Source organism: Homarus americanus, unplaced genomic scaffold, assembly GCF_018991925.1.
Source record: "Homarus americanus isolate GMGI-L3 unplaced genomic scaffold, GMGI_Hamer_2.0 scaffold20465, whole genome shotgun sequence".
In the NCBI taxonomy this organism is placed as follows: Eukaryota; Metazoa; Arthropoda; class Malacostraca; order Decapoda; family Nephropidae; genus Homarus; species Homarus americanus.
The window spans coordinates 5,076,674-5,103,642 of NW_024756914.1; the positions used below are offsets into that span (position 1 = coordinate 5,076,674).

Here is a 26,969-nt window from a genome sequence, read left to right on the forward strand (position 1 = left end):
GTAGGTGTGTGTGCAGGGGTGTGGGGTGTGTGCGGGGTGTGGTGTGTGTGGGGTGTGGTGTGTGTGGGGGTGTGGTGTGTGTGTGGGGTGTGGTGTGTTGGGGTGTGGTGTGTGGGGTGTTGGTGTGTGTGGGGGTGTGGTGTGTGGCGGGGGTGTGGTGTGTGTGGGGTGTGGTGTGTTGGGGGTGTGGTGTGTGTGGGGGTGTGTGTGTTGGGGGTGTGGTGTGTTGGGGGTGTGGTGTGTGTGGGGAGGTGTGGTGTGTGTGTGTGGGGTGTGGTGTGTGTGGGGGTGTAGTGTGTGTGGGAGGTGTAGTGTGTGTGGGGGTGTAGTGTGTGGGGTGTGTGTGTGTGTGTGGGGGTGTAGTGTGTGTGTGGGGGTGTGGTGTGTGTGGGGTGTGGTGTGTGTGGGGTGGTGTGTGTGGGGTGTGGTGTGTGTGCAGGTGTGGTGTGTTGGGGTGTGGTGTGTTGGGGTGTGGTGTGTGCGGGGTGTGGTGTGTGTGGGGGTGGTGTGTGTGGGGTGTGGTGTGTGTGTGTGGGGTGGTGTGTGTGTGTGGGGTGTGTGTGTGTGTGGGGGTGTGGTGTGTGTGTGTGGGGTGTGGTGTGTGTGGGGGTGTGGTGTGTTGGGGGTGTGGTGTGTGTGCAGGGGGTGTGGTGTGTTGGGGTGTAGTGTGTGTGCAGGGGGTGTGTGTGTTGAGGTTGTGTGTGTGGGGTGTAGTGTGTTGGGGGTGTAGTGTGTTGGGGGGTGTAGTGTGTGTGCAGGGGTGTAGTGTGTTGGGGTGTAGTGTGTCGGGGTGTGGTGGGTGTGGTGTGTGTGGGGTGTGGTGTGTGTGGGGTGTGGTGTGTGTGGGGTGTGGTGTGTGGGGGTGGTGTGTTGGGGGTGTGGTGTGTTGGGGGTGTGGTGTGTTGGGGGTGTAGTGTGTGCAGGGGTGTGGTGTGTGTGTGGGGTGTGGTGTGTGTGTGGGGTGTGGTGTGTGTGTGGGGTGTGGTGTGTGTGGGGGGGTGTGGTGTGTGTGGGGTGTGGTGTGTGGGGGTGTGGTGTGTTGGGGGTGTGGTGTGTGTGTGCAGGGGTGTGGTGTGTTGGGGTGGTGTGTTGGGTTTGTGTGGGGTGTTTGTTGGGGGTGTAGTGTGTTGGGGTGTGGTGTGTGTGCAGGGGTGTAGTGTGTTGGGGGTGTAGTGTGTTGGGGTGTAGTGTGTGTGGGGGTGTAGTGTGTGTTGGGGTGTAGTGTGTGTGCGGGGGTGTAGTGTGTTGGGGGGGTGTAGTGTGTTGGGGGGTGTATTGTGTGTGGGGGGTGTACCTGAGCTCTCTTTGAGGCACCTGATATACTGTATACTACACATTTATCTCAAGGAAGTATTATGTAACATTTAGTATCATCTGGAATAGTCCAATAGCATGGTGGTAATAAGAACATCTCATAATGTTACCTCGGTTATCACTTGAATATTTATTAATTTTATTTATTTATTATTATTATTATTACTTTTATTATTATAAGTATATACATAAATTACAGTGGAATTGAAAAACATAAGTATAATGGGGGAGCAGTACAACCTGGGTTGTACAGTAATAAGGTTGAACAAGAGGACAGAGCTGTCAGGATTATGTCTAGTTGGCAAATATGGTACAATAAAAGCAGGTACTGTAAATATAGGAGGTGTTACAAGAAATATTAATACTTAGACAATAGATATTTTTTAAGAGATGATTTAAAGGAAGGGAGCGTAGTCTTTGCTGGGATAGGTGGGGGCAAGTTGTTTGGGGGTTAGTGTGTGGGACACAGGACAAGAGAAACTCTATTAATTTTATATTATTTATTAATTCATAATAAAAAATAACATACAAACACGTCACTGAGCCTCCTCACTGGACGACTCATCGTCCTCCTCACTGGACGACTTGTCCTTCTCCTCACTGGACGATTCGTCGTCTTCCTCCTCACTGGACGATTCGTCGTCTTCCTCTTCACTGGACGACTTGTCGTCGTCGTCTTCCTCACTGGACGACTCTTCGTCAGTTTCGTGTGGAATAGGTCGTTCCTGAGGGGGAAGGCAGGCCTTCTTCACCTCACTGGACGACTCTTCGTCAGTTTCCTGTGGAATAGGTCGTTCCTGAGGGGGAAGGCGAGCCTTCTTCACCTCACTGGACGACTCTTCGTCAGTTTCGTGTGGAATAGGTCGTTCCTGAGGGGGAAGGCGAGCCTTCTTCACCTCACTGCACGACTTGTCGTCAGATTCCTCTGGATTAGGTCGTTTCTGAGGGTGTAGATGACTGCTTCCGATATCCTCCCTATGCAAGGTCTCACATGAGACCTTTGGGGAAGGGGTTGTGGTTGACCGCTCTCACGGCGGTCATACTCAATTTCATCATAAAGTTGTTTTTGAGGATGGTGCGGCACCTGGGGATGATGATGAGATCCACATTCCCTTTCATCATAATAATGATGATTATAATAATAATGTCGATCGTTATACTTATTATGGAGTGTTCTACGGTCGATATGCAGAACAGAAACTTTCAGGGGCTGGTTGTAGACCACTCGTCCATTATTGGTGAAGGCCAACCTCTGGCGCTGCTCATCACAGTACCGGATTTTGGCAACACCGCGGTGCCAGGTTTTGTTTTTATTATAAGGCATGTAACAGTCCACCATGCCACCATGTTCATTAAAGATGTATTTAATATCCTCATATGAACAGTTATACGAGATGTTTTGAACGTACAAACCGAATACATCATAATGATGAAAATTACCGTAAGCCATCGTTGCTATTGGGTTAATTAAGTGATCACTCTGGCAAGGAGGGGGGAGTCCACCTCAGTGCAGTTAATGTAGTAAGAGGTACTGCACGTATTACTCTGGTTGTAATGATCATAAATATAGTACTGTTATAGTGTAGTACTAGTGTTATAGTGAACATGTAGTACTGGTGTTATAGTGTAGTACTACTGTTATAATGAACATGTACTAGTGTGGTAGTGAACATGTAGTACTAGTGTTATAGTGAACATGTAGTACTGGTGTTATAGTGAACATGTAGTACTAGTGTTATAGTGAACATGTAGTACTGGTGTTATAGTGAACATGTAGTACTAGTGTTATAGTGAACATGTAGTACTACTGTTATAGTGAACATGCAGTACTAGTGTTTATGTAGTACTATGTTATAATGAACATGTAGTACTACTGTTATAGTGAACATGTAGTACTAGTGTTATAGTAAACATGTAGTACTACTGTTATAGTGAACTTGTAGTACTAGTGTTATAGTGAACATGTAGTACTATTTATAGTGAACTTGTAGTACTAGTGTTATAGTGAACATGTAGTACTAGTGTTATAGTGTAGTACTACTGTTATAGTGAACATGTAGTACTAGTGTGGTAGTGAACATGTAGTACTGGTGTTTTAGTGAACATGTAGTACTAGTGTGGTAGTGAACATGTAGTACTAGTGTGTAGTGAACATGTAGTACTAGTGTTGTAGTGAACATGTACTACTAGTGTTATAGTGATCATGTAGTACTCGTGTTATAGTGAACATGTAGTTCTAGTGTTATAGTGAACATGTAATACTAGTGTTATAGTGAACATGTAATACTAGTGTGGTAGTGAACATGTAATTACTCGTGTTGTAGTGAACATGTTGTACTAGTGTTGTAGTGAACATGTAATTACTTGTCTTGTAGTGAACATGTAGTACTAGTGTTGTAGTGAACATGTAGTACTTGTCTTGTAGTGAACATGTAGTACTAGTGTTGTAGTGATCTTGTAGAACTAGTGTTGTAGTGAACATGTAGTACTAGTGTTGTAGTGAACATGTAGTACTTGTGTTGTAGTGAGCATGTAGCACTAACAACTACGTTGGGCTGGTCATGTTACCCACATGGACGACAGTAGACTACCAAAGCAGCTACTTTACAGTCACCTAACGAATAGTAAACGTAACGCTGGCAGGAAACTGAAAAGGTATAAGGATAGTCTTAAGACAAACCTGAAAAAGTGCCAAATCGACTCCCTCACCTGGGAGACGATTACGCACCGTAACGCTTGGAGGAGCACCACACGAGAAGGTGTCAATACTTTTGAATTAGCCCGACTGCAAACCGGGAAGAACGCTGCAGCTCTACATCATTGCCTGTCTTGTCAAGTGGAGCGATCCTGTAAGATGGAAATGTGTGGTTCTGAGACCAGGAATAATGCACACCTTGATGTCTTTCATTGGCACCATCGGATACAACATGAAAGGTGCTGGTGTTGAGGAGCTCGTCGGTTCTGCGCACGGTGGTATCGCCAACATCTTCAATTGGAAGGCGTGGCCAAAGGCAATGCGAGCCTTTCGTATGGTTGTCGCTGCACTTCTTCATGATTTCTTGCGGGAGGGAGAGAAAAGTCATGGTTGATATCGTTGCACACCTCGAGAAGGCAAGGGAACATCACACAGGCAAGCTTTGGGTCGACTGCTTTATCACACCAACCATTCTTGCACACCATTTCCTGAGGGCCGAGCGAGAGGGTGACTGGTTACTACAGCAGCACTGCCTGGAGCAGACGTTGCCGTATTTCTTTGTGGCTGGGCATCATCATTATACACGGTAATCAGCTGGCACCTGCGGGTAATGCAGCACCTAGCGGAGGATGCCAAGAAAGATCTTCTCGATGGAGGACATGTTTGTCGTCACTCTGAAGGAGCTACCGCTGTGTCCGGCGACCAGTTCAGGGAGCAGACGTATATCAAGCAAGGCAAGCAAGCTGGGGGGCATAAAGGGTATCTCTACCAACCCTGAACAAGTCGCTGTCTGGATTGAGTCGCTCAGTGTCTGTTCACACCTTTCCATGGCCATGATGAAATGTACAGCCCTGGCGGAAAACCTGCTTCTGCACCTCCAAAACACAAAGAAGGTGAAAAGAGACGGGAGTTGGACAGAGAGGACCGCCTGAAGGTCCTGGATGAACTCAGGAGGCATTCTCATCCACTCGCTGACCATTCCACATCCCTGTATAACATCGTCAATGGACATGTGGCATCTGCAAAAGAATTCAACGTACAGGCTGCGGTTTAGATCGGTCAGAAAATGCAGAACGCTTTCGCTGCCCCTGATGGCTCACACAGTCCGACCAAAAAGAAGGTGAAGACCATGCAGGTACTGAAGCGAAGTGTGAAAGTGAAAGACAAAACAGTGTATGATCTGGAAGCCATATTCGCCCGTCTCCTGGTCGTTGGACGGAAACGAAACTTAAAATTGTCAGCTCACTTCCAGCATGAGTTGTGCCCCGTGCCTCCGTCAATCATCGATAAGTATGGCTGCCTCCGAAAGGGTAGCAAGTCTGTGCTGGTCAATCGTCTCGGCGTTGTCATAAAGAATCCTCCTCCTCCCGACACATTGCGGTTGCTGAGATATGACGATTTACGACTTGGTTCTTTATGTGCAGTGGTCATATTTGATTTTAACGTGTTCAGAAGAGTGATGGTGGTTTCAAAATATGACAGATGGACTCTTTGGCATCGAAAACATAGGTCTATACATCGAAACGAAGTCTCTATCCTCAACGGTTATTGAGTTATGGCGATTTTTCGATATACCTCAATATGCACGTCGGCAGTATTGAATTTCAGGCAGTTGGAAGCATGGTATGATCATGGAACTATGTTAAATAGATTCCTTGGGGTCGAAAACATGGGTCTAGACACCAAAATGAATTCCTTAGGTGGTTTACTAAGAAAGATATTCTGATTTAGTGATTTGGCTTAGGTCAAATTATGCAAAATGCTCAATATATGCAAATTAGCATCTGGCAGTTTCTAAGTCCTCATGACCAGTACATTGCATTTCCAGCATAAAACCTTATAGTACTCTACGTTTCTAGGTTCACTGAAGAACATATAGGACCGGCTAGTAGACTATACCAGTTGTTGATGATTGTTACAATGGTTGGGATTGTGCAGCGATCAGTACGTGGTCGTATGGGCTGGAGGCGGCTGTAATGTTGAACAGTAATATGTGGACGAGGGATCTCAGGTGGTAGCAGGTGACGGTGGTGATGATGGTGCAGTAACTTCGTCCCTAACTAACAGATGAGGCTATGGTAATGATCAGAGAGTGCTGAGAATCCTTGTTATGTGGGGGTGGGGGGTGAATGAGAGGTTAAGAGTAAAATATTATATTATTTGTTTAATATTCAAGTCATGAGACGCCTGCAGGAGGGTGTGGGGATTGTGAGGGAGAATTGAACGTCGGACATTCTTCATCAGGAGGAGGAGGAAAAGAGGAGAAGGGGAGAATGAGGAGAAAGAAGAAGGGGAGAATGGGGAGGAGGAAAAAGTAGAGGAGAGCAACTGGGTCCAGAATCTTAAATATTCTGAAGAAATGTCTATTTTTCTCGCTTAAATTGAATATAAAACCTCGCCTTCACGGCCTCTTCTTCCTTTCTCCTTCCCTTCTTCCCCCGCCCTCCCCTTCTTCCCCCCTTCTCTCCCTCCTTCTCTCCCCTCCCTTCTCTTCCCTTCTCCTGTCCCTCCTCCTGTCCCCACCCTTCTCTCCTCCCTTCTCTTCCCCTTCTCTCCCTCCCTTCTCTCCCCCCCTTCTCCTCCTCCCCTCCCTTCTCTCCCCCTCCTCCTGTCCCCTCCTCATCCTCCTCTCCCTCATGGTTGGTAGTAGTGGTGGTGATAGTAGTAGTAGTAGTGATAGTAGTTTTTTTTTTTTAAATATGTTCTCCAGCCTCCCCCACCATTTTATTATCTTAATATTAAATATCATAATACATAAGTAGCTATCCTAGCTGAGTTGAGTTAGCTGAGCCGCAGATCTATGCGGCATTCAGTGACTGTTGCCTCATAGTCAATATCTGCAGCTGTTGTCGGCTTTGGGGCCGAAGCTTTCGTTCCCGAGGCAGAGCAGTAGTAGTAATAGTGATGGTGATAGTAGTAGTAGTGGTGGTGATAGTAATAGTAGTGGTGGTGATTGTAGTAGTAGTAGTAGTGATATCATTATCTGTGGTAGTGATGGTGATATAAGTAGTCGTAGTAATAGCAATGGTGATAGCAGTAATAGTGGTGGTGATAGTAGTAGTAGTCGTAGTAATAGCGATGGTGATAGTAGTAGTAGTAGTGGTTCGATGGTCCATTACGACAGAACGACAGCACAGCCAAAGTGATAAGTTGCAGCAACTGTTGTTGCAAGTACCAGAGAAATTAAAAAAAGTAGCTATAGCACAGGAGGTGGGCGCCTCGAACTGGTTAACTACGTTACCGATGAGGGCAAATGGTTTCAGTCTCAAAAAAACAAGAATTTACAGATGCCAATGCTCTAAGGTAGGGTAGGCCAGTAGAAGGTTTGCCCTCCCAATGCGTGTGTGGCTCTTCCTATGATGGCGATCATGCCATGGTGTGCAAGAAAGGGGGCTTCATATGCATGAGGCATGACGAAATAAGTGATCTCACAGCAAATATGTTGAAGGAAATCTGCTGTGATATCAAGTGAACCGACCCTCCTTCCATTGGATGGTGAGATCTTCCAACATAGGACTTCAAACACATCCAACGAAGCCCGTGTGGACGTCAGTGCTCGAGGATTCTGGACGCGGGGACAGCGAGCTTTCTTCGACATCAGGATTTTTTGATCCCACTGGCCACTTGTCACCGTAACCTAGCTCTCGATGCTGCACATAGGAGGAACGAGAACGACAAGAGAAGGGCATATGGGGACAGAATTCAAAACGTTGATCAAGGCAGCTTCACTCCTCTAGTGTTCACAACCTCTGGTGGGATGGGCCCAAGTGCAAGATGTTTCTACGCCAGACTCGCGGAGGTTGATCTCCGAACAGAAGCAGCAGCCAGAAGTTATGTTACAGCCTGGATGAGATGTCGACTGTCCTTCTCTCTCCTTCGGTCGGCTTTGCTCTGCCTCAGGAACAGGCTCCTGCCCTCTCCGACAACTGCTGCAGATATTGACTATGAGGCTACAGTCACCGAATGCCGCATAGATCTGCAGCTCAACTAATTTAACACAGATAGGATAGCTTATTATGTATTAGGATATTTAATATTAAGGTAAATAAATGGTGGCGAAGGTGTGGCTATTGGAGGCTGGGCCACATTTAAAAAAAAAAAAAGTAGTGGTGATGATACTAGTGATGGTGATAGTAGTAGTAGTGATGGTAAGAGTAGTAGTAGTGGTGATGATACTAGTGATGGTGATAGTAGTAGTTGTGGCGGTGGCAGACGCTGGCACCACCGCCCTTACAATGGCTTCCTTCCCCCTCTCTCTCTCTCCCTCAGTCCCTCCATACCTCTTGTCTTATCTCCCCCTACGCCCTCCACGGATTTATCTCTCTTTCTCTACCTTCTTTCTCTTTGTCTATTTTTTTGTCTCCTCTGTCTTTCTCTGTTTGTGTGTCTGTCTATGTCATTCTACTCTCTCTCATTCTTGTTTTTTGTGTTATCTCTCTCTCTCTCTCTCTCTCTCTCTCTCTCTCTCTCTCTCTCTCTCTCTCTTTTCTCCTAAATTGAACGTGTAAAAATCAATCCTGGAGAGAGAGCTCACTACCTGAGACTATACTGGAGACTACCATATTATCTTTACACCTTTTGGTCATTCTTGCCAGGTGACTATTGTACCTTATTGTGTTTCAGGTGTTTTGTAGTCTTTGTACCTGTGTTGCTATATTGTACCTGTGCTTGTATCTGTACCTGTGCATATCTGTACCTGTGCTTGTATCTGTACCTGTGCTTGTATCTGTACCTGCAATTGTATCTGTACCGTTATTTTTTCAGATGATTTTGAAGAAGGGAGAGTGAGGGAGAAGGGGTGGTAAGGGAGAGTGAGGGAGATGGGGTGGTGAGGAGAAGTGAAGTAAAGGGAGAATTAATGAGGAGAGGAGAGTGAGGAGAAAGAGAGGTGGTAAGGGAGAGAGTGGTAAGGAGAGTGAGGGAGAGGTGGTGAGGGAAGGGGTGGTGAGGGAGGTGGAAGGCAGAGATGGGAGGTTGAGGAGGGAGGAGGGAGGAAGGTAATGAGGAGAGGGAGTAAGGGGAGAGGAAGGTGAGGGAGAATGGAGGCTGAGGGAGGTGGAGGTGAGGGAGGGGGAGAGTAGGGCAGGGGAGAGTGAGGGAGGTGGGGAGGAAGGGAAAAAGATATATCGCTAGAAACAGGCCATTGTTGAGAGCTTCACACACACACACACACACACACACACACACACACACACACACACACACACACACACACACACACACACACACACACACATTTTCCCTTATTTTTTGAGGGAGTCCTGGAAAATTGACAAGCCCTCCAGGGTCAGGTGTTGTGGTGCCGACTATAACAATCCAACCTATACAACAATAACAACAATACCGCCAAAACATCAGCAATACAACAACAATAACACCACCAAAACAACAACAATGCCAACATCAACAACATCAATAACAACAACATTAATTATAGTGTAAACGACAAAAGCAACAACATGAACACTATCATTAATATAATAATGATGATTATTTATATGAACAAGACATAAATACCAGGTAACAGCCACTGTATACAAACACACACACACTCACACACACCTCATAATTTGTTTGTGTTGGGGTCAGTGTGAACCAGCCAACCCCTCAGTGTGAACCAGCTGACCATCCAGTGTGAACCAGCTGGCCTCAGTAATGAACCAGCCGGCCCTCAGTGTAACCAGCCGGCCCTCGAGTGAACCAGCTGGCCCTCAGTGTGAACCAGCCGGCCCTCAGTGTGAACCAGCTGACCATCAGTGTGAACCAGCTGGCCATCAGTGTGAACCAGCCGGCCTCAGTGTGAACCAGCTACCATCAGTGTGAACCAGCTGGCCATCAGTGTGAACCAGCCGGCCATCAGTGTGAACCAGCCGGCCATCAGTGTGAACTAGCTGGCCATCAGTGTGAACCAGCTGGCCCTCAGTGAACCAGGAGGTCACATGAAAATAGTGCATGGGTCAGAGGAGCATGTGGGGAGGAGGAATGGAATGGACACGTGAGGGATGTGGACACGTGAGGTGAGGCAGGTGTGGACACGTGAGGGGTGAGGTGTGGACACGTGGTGGGCAGAGTGTGGACACGTGAGGGGTGAGGGTGTGTGGACACGTGGGGTGGGGCAGAGTGTGGACACGTGAGGGTGTGTGGACACGTGGTGGGGCAGAGTGTGGACACGTGAGGGTGAGGGGGTGTGTGGACACGTGGTGAGGGCAGAGTGTGGACGTGGGGGTGAGTGTGTGGACACGTGAGGTGGGCAGAGTGTGCATACGTGAGGTGAGGGTGTGTGGACACGTGAGGTGAGGCAGAGTGTGGACATGAGGGGGTGGTGTGTGGACACGTGGGGTGAGAGAGGGTGTGTGGACACGTGGGGTGAGGGGAGTGTGGACGTGAGGGGGTGAGGTGTGTGGACACGTGGGGTGAGAGAGTGTGGACACGTGGGGTGAGGGAGAGTGTGGACACGTGAGGTGAGAGTGTGGACACGTGGGGTGAGAGTGTGGACACGTGGGGGGTGAGGGGTGTGGACACGTGGGGGGTGAGGGAGTGTGTGGACACGTGGGGTGAGAGAGTGTGGACACGTGGGGTGAGGGAGAGGTGGGACACGTGAGGGGTGAGGGAGGGACACGTGGGGTGAGGGTGGGACACGGGGTGAGGGAGAGTGTGACACGTGGGGTGAGAGAGGTGGGACACGTGGGGTGAGAGAGTGTGGACACGTGGGGTGAGAGAGTGTGTGGACACGGGGTGAGAGAGGGGGACACGTGAGGGGTGAGGGAGGGACACGTGAGGTGAGGCAGAGGGACACGTGGGTGAGAGAGTGTGGACACGTGGGGTGAGAGGTGTGACACGGGGTGAGAGAGTGTGTGGACACGGGGTGAGAGAGGACACGTGAGGGGTGAGGGTGTGCGGACACGTGGGGTGAGGGAGTGTGGGACACGTGAGGGTGAGGGAGTGTGGACACGTGGGGTGAGGGAGAGTGTGGACTCGTGGGGTGAGGGAGAGTGGACACGTGGGGTGAGAGAGTGGTGGACGTGAGGTGAGGCAGGACACGTGGGGTGAGTGTGTGTGTTGACGCGTGGATGAGAGAGAGAGGAAGAATACATGGTCTCTCCCTCCGATCACTTCTCTATCCACCCTTTCTTTTCCACCATTTTTCCTTTTTCCCTCCCCTCTCTCCTCTCACCACGTCTCCCCTCTCTCCCTCCTCTCACTTCCCCTCTCATTCACGCTCCCAATCTCCTTACACACGGCGTTGCGGGCGTCAATGGTTTTCTGGATGCTAATTGGTTCGTTTGATGACGTAGGGGACGCGGGGAACCAATCACAGGTGTGGCACCCGGCCATAGCCATTAGGAAGGAAACACGGGAGAGGTCTGACGAAATTGTGTGTGTGTGTGTGTGTGTGTGTGTGTGTGTGTGTGTGTGTGTGTGTGTGTGTGTGTGTGTGTGTGTGTGTGTGTGTGTGTGTGTGTGTGTGTGTGTGTGTGTGTGTGTGTGTGTGTGTGTGTGTGTGTGTACGAAACACGAATACGGGTAGTTTTATAAGTAAATGAGAGGACCTGTGTTGGCAGGCCTCTACAATGATGGGGAGGGGGGCCCTCCCGGTTACCCTCCCCAACATCTCTTACCTCCTCCTCCCCACCACCAACACCCCCAACCTCCCTCAACCTCTCTCCCCAACACCCTCAACCTCCTTCCTCTACCACCACCTACACTCCCCCAACCTTCCTCCTGCTCTTCCCACCTCCATCACCAACATTCAAACCCCCCGTCACTCTACCACCACACCTCCCCCAACCTCCTCTCCACCACCACCTCCCAACCTCCTCCACCACCACCTCCCCCCAACCTCCTCCCTCCACCACCACCCCTCCCCAACCTCCTGTCCTTCCCCCATGTCATCATCGCTCCCTCTAATGACAGTGTAAGCAGCTCTGTCCCTCTATTTTAAATACCAGTATTTCGTTAATTTTTCTTTATATTATTGACAGAGAGAGAAAAAAAAAAAAAAAAAAGAGAAAATCATTCGACATCTTCAATCAACCTGTGTCCCGTCATAGAGTCATCGGGGATCAAATATTAGAATGACAGAAACACTCGCATCTGTCTAACCTAACCTAACCTAACCTAACCTAACCAAACCATCAGTAGGTGTGTGCTGCTGGTGTGATAGTGTTAGAGTACCTTTGTTATATCACCTTTATTTAACCCCATTATATCGACCCTCACTCTACGTCCCTCGAGGAATGTTAATTCAATTATCTTAACACCTTAGGTACGAGGGTCTCTCCATGCTGAATAAAATCATCTGGCGTTAACCAAATAAAAATATGAAGTGTCGCCCAGTAGTGGAAGCGTTAATGTCTCTATACCAGGCGTTTGTGTCCTGGATTCTTTGTCATTCTCCTCTGAAAGTTTTATAGGTAATCATTATCCAGCCGACACCTGTACAGCAGCACTGGAGATGCCCGCCAGGGGTCTACAGTACATAGAACATAAGAATGGAGGAAACTGCAGCGGGCCTATTGGCCCATACTGAACAGTCCTGTACACCCAACCCCTATTGCTCATATGAGCATCCAACCTACTGTATGTTTGAAGCAATTCAGCGTATTCGAGTTAATGATGATATTTGGTAACTTGTTCCATTCATCCACTACTCTGTTCCAAACCAATGGTTACCTATTTCACGCCTAAATCTAAATTTATCTAATTTAAAACCATTGTTACGAGTTTGCTCCTGGTTGGATAGTTTGGAGTACCTTTGTAATGTCCCCTTTGTTTAGCCCTGCCTTCCACTTATACACCTCTATCAGGTCGCCCCCGTTCTACGTCTCTCGAGGAGTGCAAATTAAGATGCTTTAGCCTGTCTCTATACTCAAGGTCCTAATGCCTTATTAGTCTTGTCATTCTCCTCTGAATTCTTTCCAAGGATTCTATATCCATTCTGTAATACGGTGACCAGAACTGAACTGCGTAGTCCAGGTGTGGTCTCAAGAGCAAGATACAGTTTACGATGACCTCTAGTCTTGTAACTAACACTCCTTTGTATGAACCCAATTTTGTAGCCTTGTTACGAGCAAAACACATTGTTTACTTGGTTTAAGGTTCCTACTTATCACACTCCTAAATCTCTCTCGCAGTCGGATTTCTCTATGGCATCGTTGTTCATCTGGTATCTGGTTTCCCTGTTTACATCTCCTATACTGAGTACTTTACATTTGTCGACGTTGAATTTCATCTGCCATTTTTCAGACCATAATGCCATTTTTCAGACCATGTCTGCCATTTTTCAGACCATAGTATATATCAGGTGCCTCAAAGAGAGCTCAGGTTCTCAACTGGCTCAGCCATGTTAATATTGTTATTATTACCCACTCTGTATCTGTGTTGTGTGGCTAAATAAACTGTTTAATATCAGTATCAATTCAATGAGTGTTGTGTCCAAGAAATACGTGAAGTGTAGAGAGGAGTATCGGGTGTTGCTGAGGTGGCCGCGGGGTAACGTGAAGGAGGATGTGGTCAGGGGTGTGGCTGGCGGGTGGCTCACGCGCGCTGCTCTGGAGAGTCAAGCATACCAATCTGACCGGCAAAGTCGTACCCAGGGAAGATACGACCCGCAGTCAGCCTTGACCCTCCCGTCTCTGGGGAATTTGGGCCCTGGGTGAAATTTTATTTAATTCTCGTTGGTGGATGTTAGGTGACCTTTGACCTTACAGATATGACCTGGTAACGACAGTGGGTGTCAGGTCAGCTGTGTGACCCTGGGAGTGTAGGTCGCATGTAGCCCCTCGGGTTGGTGTGCTCCGTCATGGTGAGGACGACACCTGTGCCCTGTACAGGTGTTGTCTGATTGCCTTCAGGTGTACACACGACTCATTGACTCGCATACTGATGGACGTGTGTGTGGCTTGTACATGGGGTAGTAGTGAAGATGTTGGTAGTGGTGGTGGTGATGTAGGTGGTAAGGGCGCTGTCAGAGGGCCTAGATCTGACAGGTGATGACTGCCACCTGCATCATATCAGGGGCCCACTCAAACACACACCGCCCATCCAGCTATATATGTTTACCAGTAACTCAAAGAGAGAGAGCATTTGAAAGTATATAAGAAAATTTGGCCCCCAAAAGACCGAAAATATTTGGGAGAAATATAAAACGAACCCCCAAAACTACGAAAGGCTCTTGGGGGGGAAAGTATTAAAGTCCTTTGGAAAGTTTAATACCATTGGAGTACTTTAGACGTAAGATAGTAACCCAACACACGTCCTCCTGAGCGGTACATCAACAAGTGTTATGTTGTTATACGTTAAGCACTTACGAGCGGCTCGTGTGTTGGTGACCTGTGTCAAGTGACCCAGAGAGTCAAGTTTCAGTAAGGTCGGGTGAAGGATCCTGGGGCACCGTAAACATACTCATATTGAAGCAGTTTATTTAGCCAGAAAATACAGATAATGTGAACAATAACACCAATATTGGTACCGCTGAGCATATTAAGAGTTTCATATGTTGGCAGTGACTCTACCACCTGTAGCCCTCAGACAACAGCTGGCACTCTACCCACAAGTGGCACTGAAAGTACATCTCAAGTACCACTCGTTGTACGGCTCACCCCCACCCTCCAGGACGAGTACAATGTCTCGCCAGTTATCCCAAGTTGGTCTGTGTCCTGTCGCGTTAACATATAAATAAACATTGCGCCATAACAAACATTACGCCATAAACATTACGTCATTAAACACCAATTATATTATTAACTTGACCTCCATCTTTAGCATTTAAGATGGATCACCAAGTTTAAACACCCCAGTTTATTTAACCAGCTAAAACACCTTAGCACTAACCTAACCTAACCTAACCTTACTATACCTTAACACTGTCATTAGTTAGTCAAATAAGTTAGTATTTGTTTACAAGATTGAGTACATATATTGTACTCTGATGCCAGGTATTTCCGCCTCAGAGTACTTTCCTTACAGAGTTGAGTACACGCATACATAGTACACTACACCCCATCTCCTCCTCCCCCATCTCCCTCCCCCGCCGTTTATATCACCAGGGAAGTAGGTCATTTATTACACAGATTTTCCCAATTATCCAGCACAAGTGAGGCGAGGGAGCTAGTGTCACCCCCTTCCTCCCCCTTCCTCCATCCCTCCACCATGGCAGTAATCAATTTGCATAAGTACAAAAGATAATGACAATTTGGACGCGTTGATACTACAGGGTGGAGGAGGAAGGGGGAAGGGAAGGAAGAAAGGAGGGGAGGGCAGATGTTGGCTGTCGTTTGAATCTGTCCTAAAATAAGACAATACCCAATCTCTCCATCCTTCCCTCCTTCACTCCTTACCTTCCTCGGTTTCTCCCTTCTTCAACACCTCTCTCTCCTCCTTCTTTCGATCTCATTTCCTCTCTCCTCCCACTCCTCCTCCCCTCGACCTCCTCCCACTCCCTCCCCCTTCCCACTCAACCTCTCCCCAGAAATAATTGGCACGACAAACGGGGATCTGAGGGAGAGAGAGAGAGAGAGCCTCTCTCTCTCTCACTTGTGATCTTAACGTCTCACTCAATCCTCTCGTGTCTGTTCTCATTTTATTCGTGTTCTTTGCTATTATTCTTATCGTTCATCTTTATTGTGTTGTCACGGGTCTCAGCGCCGGAGTGTCAGGACGTGTGTGGTTTAGTGTCAGCGTGTATTTCAGACGTGTGGTTTAGTGTCAGCGTGTGTCAGGACGTGGGTGTGGTTTAGTGTCAGCGTGTGTCAGCACATGGGTGTGGTTCAGTGTCACGTGTGTCAGACCGGTTCACCTCTGACAACCTGGAATTAACGAGGCGAAAACCTTCTCGTTGGTAGAGTGGTTCACATACATACACACACACTCTCCTACTACTACTTACTATTACTACTATCACTCCCCACTACTACCACGACAACCACTATCACATCTACCAACCTCCACCACCATTCTCAGTACTAGTGTTGGCTGGTCGTGTCATCTTTCACCGGATTTCCAAATATTATCGTCTGTGTGTGTGTGTGTGTGTGTGTCTGTGTGTGTACGTGTACTTGACACCAGATTACCCCAATTAGCAGGTTCAGCCATGAGTCCCACCCCCACCTCTACCCCACTCCACATCACCCATCTTCCCCCCACCTCACTCTCCACCATCCCCACCTCCATCCCCCACCTCATCCTCACCTCTCCCCACTCCAACCTCACCTCACCCCATCCCTCACCTCCTCACCTCCCCATCCTCACCTCTCCCACCCATCCCCACCTCACTACCACCTCCTCATAATCCCCACCCTCACTCTCTCCCCACTCCCCATCCCCCACCTCTCCCCACCATCCTCACCCTCACACCATCCCCACCTCCTCACCATCCCCCCTCTACCCACCATCCCCACTCTCTCCTCACCATCCTCTCACTATCCTCACTCTCCTCACCTATCCTCACTCTCACTCATCCTCACCTCACCATCCTCTCTCACTCTATCCTCACCTCTCACCCCATCCTCACCTCCACTCCACCCTCACCTCTCACCTCATCCCTCACTCTCTCTCACCTCTATCCTCACCTCTCACCCATCCCCACTCACCTCCAACCCTCCTGCATTCACCACCCACCACCCCCCCATCTCGTTTGGTTCTTAGTGCTTGGCGTCAGGTAGTAGTGTGTGTGGTGATGGTACAGGTAGGGTGGTGATGGTGCTGTGTGGTAGTAGGGGTGTGTGTGGTGATGGTGCTTGTGGCAGTGTGGTGATGGTGTCAGTGGTAGTAGTGTGGTGATGGTGTCAGTGGTGGTAGTGTGTGGTGATGGTGTCAGTGGTAGTGTGTGGTGATGGTGTCATGATGGCAGTAGGTGTGTGGTGATGGTGTCAGTGGGTGTAGGTGTGTGGTATGGTGTTGAGTGGTGGCAGTAGTGTGTGTGGTGATGGTGTCAGTGGTGGCAGTAGGGTGTGTGTGTGTGATGGTGCCAGTGGTAGTAGTGTGTGTGGTGATGGTGTCAGTGGTGGTAGTAGTGTATGGTGCCCCACGGTGTGCTGTGAGTGGGTGGTGTTGGTGGCACTCTAGGCTGTGGGATAATTAGGCACAATCCTGTAATGTATAGGTGTGTGTGTGTGTGTGTGTGTAAAACAGCAATCTCGGGTCATACAGCAGAAAGCAGTAGTAATCAAGCAGTAACAGCAGTATTATTATTATTAATATTATTATTATTATTATTATTATTATTATTATTATTATTATTATTATTATTATTATTATTATTATTATTATTATTATTATTATTAAAAAAAATTATTATTATTACTATTATTATTATTATTATTATTATTATTATTACATTTTCGCCCCCCAGGCCCCTATGTGGGTCAGTGACCTGTACCCGGGTGGGCTAATCCCCGTAAAAAAAAAAATCCGCAGCCGCAGCTCAGTGACGCAAGGCAGCTGACCCCTCGTGACGCAGCAACAATAACAGCTGTAAGAGGGGAGCTGGTGGTAGAGTGGTACCGTTCTTGCCTTCGCAAGCGAGATGTCACGGGTTCGATTCCCGGGCCGGTGGAAGTTGTTTGGACTTACTTCCTAGCCCCCATTAGTCCCTGTTCACCTAGCAGCAATGTAGGTACCTGTTGTAAGTCGAAAGTTGCGAATTCGTATTCAGGGAAAGTTGTTGGAGCTTCCAATAACTTGATGACATAAACCATTGACTCTTCAGGCTTCTACGCCCTTGACTCTTCAGGCTTCTACGCCCTTGACTCATGAGACATAAAGGCAAGCATGGACTTAGCATGCTTCCCTGTTGGGCGCTGTAAACGCTTCTGCGCTTAACCTTACACAAGGATGTAGGGGAGTGACCAATAAATAATAAAAAAAACAGCTGTAAGAGATAGACACACACACACACACACACACACATATATTGTCTAGACTCCAGACACTTTAGAGAATTCACGTGTCTCCCCTTCCTTCCCTCCCTCCATCCTACCCTCTCTTTCTCATTCTCACTTGACCTCTTTCTCTCCCTCTCTCTCCCCCTTTCCTTCCTTCCCCCCCTTATCACAACCATCAAAAAATATTTCACTCTCCCTCCCTCCTTAGTCTCTCTCTCTTTAAAGGGAAGTTTGGGGGAACATTACAGAGGGTTTCTATTTAAGGGGTATTTTAGGGGTTCAGTATTTAAAGGGTGTTTAAGGGGTTCAGTATTTAAGGGGGTGTTTAAGGGGTTCGGTATTAAAGAGGGAGTTTAAGGGGTTCAATATTTAAGGGGGTGTTTAAGGGGTTCGGTATTAAAGAGGGAGTTTAAGGGGTTCAGTATTTAAAGGGGGTGTTTAAGGGGTTTAATATTTAAGGGGGTGTTTAAGGGGTTCAATATTTAAGGGGGTGTTTAAGGGGTTCGGTATTAAAGAGGGAGTTTAAGGAGTTCAGTATTTATAGGGGTAGTCTAAGGGGTTCAGCATTTAAGGGGGTTAGTGTTAAGGGATTTTACACCCACCCCTTAAAAGCCCTGAGAGCCCCCTTAAGATTGCAGTAGACTGGTGCTGACGCTGGTGCTGACAATCAATAAATCCATGACTGTCAGCTCCTGGCTCGTGTTATGAAGAATGTTCCTCCCACACCATACTCTTGCTGGCTGTAATGTCAGCTATACTGGCTTTACTGTCAGCTAAATTGGGCTTATATAGCTTTACTGTCAGCTAAATTGGGTTTATATAGCTTTATTGTCAGCTAAATTGGGTTTATATATCTTTATTGTCAGCTAAATTGGGTTTATACTGTCAGCTAACCCTCAACACCACTACGATAGCCTTACCTTAACCACCCTTAACACCACTACGATAGCCTTACCTTAACCACCCTTAACACCACTACGATAGCCTTCCCTTAACCACCCTTAACACCACTACGATAGCCTTCCCTTAACCACCCTTAACACCTGCGATAGCCTTCCTTAACCACCTTAGCACCACTACGATGGCCTTGTAACCGCCCGCCAACACCACTACGATGGCCTTACCAACCGCATGGCACCACTACGATAGCCTTCCCTTAACCACCCTTAACACCACTACGATAGCCTTCCCTTAACCACCCTTAACACCACTACGATAGCCTTACCTTAACCACCCTTAACACCACTACGATAGCCTTACCTTAACCACCCTTAACACCACTACGATAGCCTTCCCTTAACCACCCTTAACACCACTACGATAGCCTTACCTTAACCACCCTTAACACCACTACGATAGCCTTACCTTAACCACCCTTAACACCACTACGATAGCCTTACCTTAACTACCCTACCTACCAGCAGGATAATGTTCATATTCTTAGAAGCAAAATAATGTACATTCTTAAGTTAATTTATATCCTGACGTGTGTATGTGTGCGCGTGTGCGCGTGTGCCTGCTTACATGTATATATGTATGTATGTATGTATGTATGTATGCATGCATGTATGTATGGCGGCGTGTGGTGTAATGGTCAGCATGCTTGCCTCGCAAGCAAGCGGACCCGGGTTCGATCCCCGGGCAGGGTGAAACTATGGCCAAGTTTCTTTACGCCATTTGCCTCTGTCTATCCAGCAGTAATTGGGAACCTGGATGTTAATCGATTTGTGGATCGTGTTCCGGGGTAATGGTTAGCCAGTGCAGTTGGCGAGTTGTCCGGTCTTCTCGGACTATTCCTTGACACTGGGTCATGCAGCTCGTTAACTCAGGGTGTGGTTGTTGTGTTGGTGACAGCTTCTACACCTTAAACAAACACACACCTAGGTGGCCCTTGGGCCGGCCATCCTCGTTAGACGAGAGGCAACCATTATTATATTATGTATATGTATGTATGTATGCAAGTAAATCACTGTAGGTGCGCGTGATCTAGGTATACGCTGATAACCACAAGGAAAGAAGAAAACACGAAGTTCCCAAGCGCTTTCGTGTAATTCACATCTTCAGGGGTGAGTACAGTCTGTACTCACCCCTGAAGATGTGAATTACACGAAAGCGCTTGGGAACTTCGTGTTTTCTTCTTTCCTTGTGGTTATCAGCGTATGTATGTATGTATGTATGTATGTGCGTGTGTGCGTGCGTGCACGGGATCGATACCAGACATCGTGACTATCAGACTGTGTCACCACGACATAAACCCGGCTAGCCTGATGGTGATGGATGGCCGGATGGTGAGCAAAGGGAGGCAGACAGACAAACTTTTAACCTCCAAGCACCATCAATATTAACCTTACGTGATTATATACAAAATAGTTCAATTTAGACAATTATCTCCTGAAGTAAAAAAATAAAACTGGTCAGGTGTAAATATTCAAGATTTGTTAAGAAAGTAAATGAGTGAAAACTAGACTTTAAACCTAAAAAAACACATTAAATTATAATTAAAACTTTTCGTGGTTTATTATGACTTTTCGTGGTCAATTAAGATTTCTCGTGGTTTATTAAGACTTTTCGTGGTTTATTAAGACTTTTCGTGGTTTATTAAGACTTTTCGTGGTTTATTAAGGATGAAGACAAAAAACTACGCCACTACAACTCCTGAAAGATGAACTTACAGGTGTATTAATTAACCCCCGAAGGTGTGCTAAGGTAATGAACTTATTTACTCGTGTCCCGTCTACACCTGAGATACACCTTGATGTATATATGACTAGATATATGACCTCATTATATGTATATACGCCATGTGTGATATATAATGAGGTATATATACATGTTGGTTTGTCTGTCAGTTGATAAATATATGTATAGAATGTATATTGAGTTTACCCTCTCTGTTGCTGTCTGACCCCACCCAGTGATGAGGGAGGGGAAGGAGGGAGAGGGGAAGGGGGGGTGGTGTTGGGGAGAGGGAAGGTTAATGGGAGAGGAGGGGATATGATGTAGTAGAGGGGTGGGGAGGTGGTGCTTCAGGGAGGGAAAGGTTAATGGGAGGGAGGAGATAATATTGGGAGAGAAGGGAGAATGGCATTGGGGGCGGTGATGGAGGAAAAGGTTAGTGGGAGGGGAGAATGAGGGAGGTTAATAGGGAAGGGAAGAGGCTATGTCTCTCCCCATCTCAAAAAAAAAAACTCCCCAAAATGCAGGTCTTAAATTACAACCAGGTCAAACAAATGAATGATGATTGCTCGGGGAGGCAAAGGTTCGCCAGACGTTACCTGTGTATCTCATTAATTAACTCTTCCCCCCCCCCCACGAGGGATTCTCAGAGAGGATTGGGGAGACTTGTGGTGGCCGGAGGTAATTAGTGAGGGATGATTACCTGTAATTATTAACTTACCTTGTTACCTTAGTATTGGTGGCTTGTGTTATTTATCCGGCTACAAGTGTAAAAAAAAAAATTTATATCCGGCTACGAGTGTTAAAACTGCATGTGTCCGGCTACAAGTGTTGAAGATGTTTTTTTTATATCTGGCAACACATGTTAGAAAAATGTATTATATGAATAGACGAAGTGGTAGTGATGGTGGTGGTAGTGATGGTGGTGGTAGTGATGGTGGTAGTAGTGATGGTGGTAGTAGTGGTAGTGATGGTGGTAGTAGTAGTGATGGTGGTAGTAGTGATGGTGGTAGTAGTGGTAGTGATGGTGGTAGTAGTGATGGTGGTAGTAGTGGTAGTGATGGTAGTAGTGGTAGTGATGGTGGTAGTAGTGGTAGTGATGGTGGTAGTAGTGATGGTGGTAGTAGGTGGTAGTGATGGTGGTAGTGGATGGTGGTAGTGATGGTGGTAGTAGTGGTAGTGATGGTGGTGGTAGTGATGTTGGTAGTGGTGGTAGTGATGGTGGTAGTAGTGGTAGTGATGGTGGTAGTAGTGGTAGTGATGGTGGTAGTAGTGATGGTAGTAGTGGTAGTGATGGTGGTAGAGTAGTGATGGTGGCAGCAGTTGGTGAGTTGGTGGTAGTCATGTGTGAGTTGGTGCCAGCCAGTGATGGTGGTAGTGTGGTAGTTGTGGTAGTGGTGGTAGTTATGGTGCGTGCTGGTGCTGGTGTTGTTTGGTGGTGTTTGGTGTTGGTAGTGATGGTGGTGTTGGGTGATGGTGGTAGTAGTGATGGTGTGGTAGTGGTAGTGATGGTGGTAGAGAATGATGGTGGTAGTGGTAGTGATGGTGGTAGTAGTGGTAGTGATGGTGGTGGTAGTGATGGTGGTAGTAGTGGTAGTGATGGTGGTAGTGTAGTGATGGTGGTAGTAGTGGTAGTGATGGTGGTAGTAGTGGTAAGAGAGCAGGTATCTAACGTGGTAATCCCGGGTGGTGAGGGTGGGGGCGGCACCTACCCATGACGTGGATTTAACTCACTGCTTAACCCGGAGTTATGGACTGAACCGCATCCAGACTGTGGTGGTGTGGTCTTGATGGTAGGTTATTGGTGGTGGTGGTAGTTGATGTGGTTGGTAATGTTAGTGATAGTTGTTGTGATGGTAGTTGATGTGGTTGGTAATGTTAGTGATAGTTGTTGTGATGGTGGTAGTTGATGTGGTTGGTAATGTTAGTGATGGTTGTTGTGGTCGTGGAGGTCTGATTGTGGTAGTTGAGGTGGTTGGTGGTGATTGTGGTTATTGGTGGTGGTGGTAGTATGGTAGTTGTGGGAGTGATAGTAGTAGTTGGTTAGTTGTGAAGGGTGTGGTTGGTTGTTGTTGGTGGAGATTGTGTGTGGTTAGTATGTTGGTAGTTGATGGTAGTGATGGTGGTACAATATGGTTCAGTGAATATTATTATTATTATTATTATTATTATTATTATTATTATTATTATTATTATTATTATTATTATTATTATTATTATTATTAAACGTTTCTTCATATTACAGTACGAGGAGAGAGTCCACAGGTCCTCCTCCTCCTCCTCCTCCTCCTCCTCCTCCTCCTCCCTCCTCTCCCTCCTCCTCCTCCTCTCTCCTCCTCCGATCAATGGTTCGGTTAAGTTCACCTTGTCACGATAACCCACCCACGCCCACCTTCCCTCCCCGCCCACCTTCTCTCCCTGCCCACACTGTCTCCGGCTTACACCGTTATGGACCACGCCTTCCTGCCCACACAGCCTCCCTGCCCCCACCTCACTGCCCCACAGCCTCCCCTGCCCACACACCCTCCCCTGCCCACACCCTCCCTACCCCACACACCCTCCCACCCACACCCTCACCGCCCACACACCCCTCCCCACCCACACCCTCCCTGCCCCCACAGCCCCCCTGCCCCACAGCCTCCCCTGCCCCCACAGCCCCTGCCCCCACAGCCCTGCCCACACAGCCTCCCTGCCCACACAGCCTCCCCTGCCCACACAGCCCTGCCCACACAGCCCCTGCCCACACAGCCCCCGCCCACACCACATCCCCGCCCACACCCTCCCTGCCCACACAGCCCCTGCCCACACAGCCTCCTGCCCACACACCCCCTGCCCACACCCCCCTGCCCCACACAGCCCCCACCCACACCCCCCACCCACACCCCCCACCCACACACCCCTCCCTACCCACATCCCCTGCCCCCACACCCCTCCCTGCCCCACACCCTCCCTGCCCCACACCCTCCCCTGCCCCACACCCCCCCTGTCCCACACAGCCTCCCTGCCCCACACAGCCCTCCCTGCCCACACACCCTCCCCTGCCCACACAGCCTCCTTGCCCCCACACCCTCCCCGCCCACAGCCTCCTGCCCACACACCCCTCCCTGCCCACACCTCTACCCACACCTCCCCGCCCATATCCTCCCCGCCCATATCCCCCCTACCCACGCCCGCATGCCAATCTTCTAGCCGCTGTTGCCCATCTGAGACCCCTGATTGGTCACCGCCATAACACGCTGCTCTGATTAACATTTATATTAACTTCGTGGGGTATTTTTTCTTCACCGTGGTCTCCTCTCCTTCTTTCTTTCCCTCATCCTCCCCCATCCCTTCCTACTTCTTCCTCCCTCCCTGTTCCATCTTCCCCTTCCTTTCCCTTCCTTCCTCTCATTTTTCCTCTCGTCTTCTCCTTCTAGTCGCTCCCCTTCCGCCCCCTTCTACCTCTTCTCTTCCTCCCTCCCTTCCGCCTCCTTCCTTTTCCCTCCTCCTTCCTCTTTCTTCCTTTCCACCTCCTCGTCTCTTTCCCACTCAGTTAACTCCTGCCCCCTCCATCACCTCTCCTCCCTCCCTCCCCCCTCCCTCTCTGCCCTCTCCCCTCCACCTTCAACACTCACTCCCACCTCCTGTTTTATAGAGTTTAGTAGCGGAACTAAGACGAGTGGGTGATGGTGTACACGTGATGCTGTGGTGGCGAGGCTACTGTGTTTACATTATCCCCTCACCATCCCTCCCCCTCCTGGCCCATCATTTCCCCCAGCAACCCCCTCCTACCTGGTCAAGCTTCCCTCCACCTGACCCACGCCCTCCCCTGACCCACGCCCTCCTGACCCAGCCTCCTGTACCTGCCTTAATCACCTTAGTAGTTGAGCTACCCTCCTCGCCATGCTTAAATATGTCTCACGAATCAGCATTTATCCCAAAGTACATTAGGTTTGACAGGTGATCGTAGAATAATATAGACAGGTGAAATATGGACAGAATTGTTTTTGATAAAAGTCGAGAAAACAAAAGAAAACAAATTCGCATCAACAGTCATACAAAAAAGAGATAGATATTATTCTTACTCTATTTTTTAACATAAGAACATAAGAAAAATAAGAGTTTGCACAGGCCGGTTGGCCTGTGCATGGCAGCTCCTGTCGAGAGTTACTACCACTTCTATCACCCATGAATCTATCCAGCCTTGAAACTTTCCAGAGTTCCAGCACTTACTACAAAGTTGGTAAGCTTGTTCCACTCGTCCACCACCCTATTTGTGAACCAGTTTCTTCCTATCTCCTCCTAAACCTAAACTTATCCAACTTAAATCCGTTGTCTGAGTCCTATCCTGCTCGGATATTATAAGAACTTTATCTATATCCCTTTATTGATTCCTTTCACCCACTTAAATACTTCTATCATATCTCCCCACACTCTTCTTCGTCTTAGGAATGCAAGTTAAGTTTCTTAACCTATCCTGATATGGAAGGTTTCTAAGTCCGGAATCCTTTTCGTCATTCATCGCTGCACCGACTCCTGTGAATTAATATCCATTCTATAATAAGGCACCAGAACTGAACCGCATAATCGAGGTGCGGCCTAACTAGCGCAAGATATAGTTGCAATAAGACCTCTGCACTCTTGTTACTTACACTTCTAGATATAAAACCCAATACTCTGTTTGCCTTATTTCGAACATTAACGCACTGTTTTCTAGGCCGTAGGTCCGGCTATAAGTACCCTAGGTCTCTTTCACAAGTCGACTTCTAGGTTGATGTTGTTAAGGCTGTATAAATTGACAGTATTTGTCTTTCCAATATTAAGTACGCTGCACTTGCTGGTGTTGAATTTCATTTGCCATTTCACGTTCATGAGTCTTATTTCCTATTTTAACGTTCACGAGTTTTATTTTATTGTATTTCAGTTCATTCGTAATTTCCTTAATATTCTTCACTTTTTTTTTATATTTTTACGTTCGTGACTTTTTTCCCTTATTTTAACCACGTGAAAACTCAACACTCAGTCAACAGTACTCAGAACCACGTGAAAAATACTCAAAACTACTCAACCATGTGAAAAATACTCAACAGTACTCAACCACGTGAAAAATACAATAGTATTCGGAATTAATGGAAAAATACTCGAGTGTTCAGTATTCAGTGGCATTACACTGTCCTGGCATTACACTGTCTGGCATTAATGGAGAGATTAGCGTTCAGTATTTATTGTTTTGAAGAGGAACTGAGACACGGTGAGGGAAGAGGGAAGAGGAAGAAAGGAGAGAGGGAGAGGTAATGGAAGGGAAGAGGTAGAAGGAGGGGAAGAGAGAGAGAGGGTAAGAGTGGTAGTCCCTCCCTCCCTCCCCCTAGAATTATCTTCCCCTCCTCCCCCTCACTGCTTCCTTAGGATGATCTCTTCCCCCCTCCCTCCCCCTCCTTCCGGCAGCTCGTGAAGTGTATCATTTGTCAGGAGAAAAGACGAAATTCCTCAGTCGTGTGGTACAGTGGTTCATGTTACACAATGGTACAGTGGTTCATGTTACATAATGGTTCAGTGGTTCATAGTTACACAATGGTTCATGTTACACAATGGTACAGTGGTTCATGTGTGTGTGTGTGTGTGTGTGTGTGTGTGTGTGTGTGTGTGTGTGTGACAGACGCCCTCACGCCCACTTCACCTCACAGGCGTACTTGTGGGTGTTGATAGTGAGGTGATGGTGAAGGGGCAGAGGTATGGTGTGGAAGAGGAGGATAAAGGGAAAGGATTGTGAGGGTGGAGGCATAAAGGGAGAGAAGGGTAAGGGAGGGAGGGGTGGTGAGAGGGAGAGGTGAGGTGAGGTGAAGGGAGAGGTGAGGTGAGGTGAAGGGGAGGGGTGAGGTGAAGGTTCAGTGCAATTGTATGTTTATTCCTGAGAGACAGACAGACACAGACAGACAGACAGACCCTTCAGAGTCATGGTAGAATCTCGTCTCTTTGATCACACGTTGTTTATTTAGGTCGAGAGAGAAATGAACTTAAACAGATCCGTACCTGTGTTTTGTGGGGTCGTACCTGTGTTTTGTGGGTCCGTACCTGTGTTTTGTGGGGCCCGTACCTGTGTTGTTAGGGGTCCCGTACCTGTGTTTTGTGGGGTCTGTACCTGTGTTTGTGGGGTCCGTACTGTGTTTGTCGGGCCCGTACCTGTGTTTTGTGGGGTCCGTACCTGTGTTTTGTGGGTCCCGTACCTGTGTTTTGCAGGGGTTCGTACCTGTGTTTTTGTGGGGTCCCGTACCTGTGTTTTGTGGGGTCCGTACCTGTGTTGTTTGGGGTCCGTACCTGTGTTTGTGGGGTCCGTACCTGTGTTTTGTGGGGTCCGTACCTGTGTTTGTGGGGTCGTACCTGTTTTTGTGGGGTCCATGCCTGTGTTGTGTGGGGTCCGTACC

General features: G+C 47.8%; 2 protein-coding genes and 1 non-coding gene across 3 annotated transcripts in view; 2 read left to right on the forward strand and 1 right to left on the reverse strand.

Annotated features, from left to right (window-relative positions):
• LOC121857221 (equilibrative nucleoside transporter 1-like) overlaps window positions 1–26,969 on the forward strand; it is a 120,905-nt gene that overhangs the window by 35,668 nt on the left and 58,268 nt on the right. The gene's annotated exons all lie outside the window — the stretch shown is intronic.
• Window positions 1,851–4,367, reverse strand: LOC121857279 (glutamic acid-rich protein-like). The gene is made up of 2 exons (XM_042353269.1): window positions 4,108–4,367; window positions 1,851–2,289 (listed from the first exon to the last, which is right to left on the reverse strand). The coding sequence occupies exons 1-2, from the start codon at window positions 4,365–4,367 to the stop codon at window positions 1,851–1,853; spliced, it is 699 nt and encodes a 232-aa protein (XP_042209203.1).
• On the forward strand, window positions 19,469–19,542 carry Trnaa-cgc. Its single transcript has one exon. It is a non-coding gene; the product is annotated as a tRNA-Ala (tRNA).

Coding starts and splice junctions, on each gene's coding strand:
- LOC121857279 (XM_042353269.1), bottom strand. CDS start 4,367: ATGAAGAAGTGCAGCGACAACCATACGAAAGGCTCGCATTGCCTTTGG. Junction 2,290..4,107: donor GAGCTGCAGCGTTCTTCCCG/GTTTGCAGTCGG, acceptor GACCTTGCATAG/GGAGGATATCGGAAGCAGTC.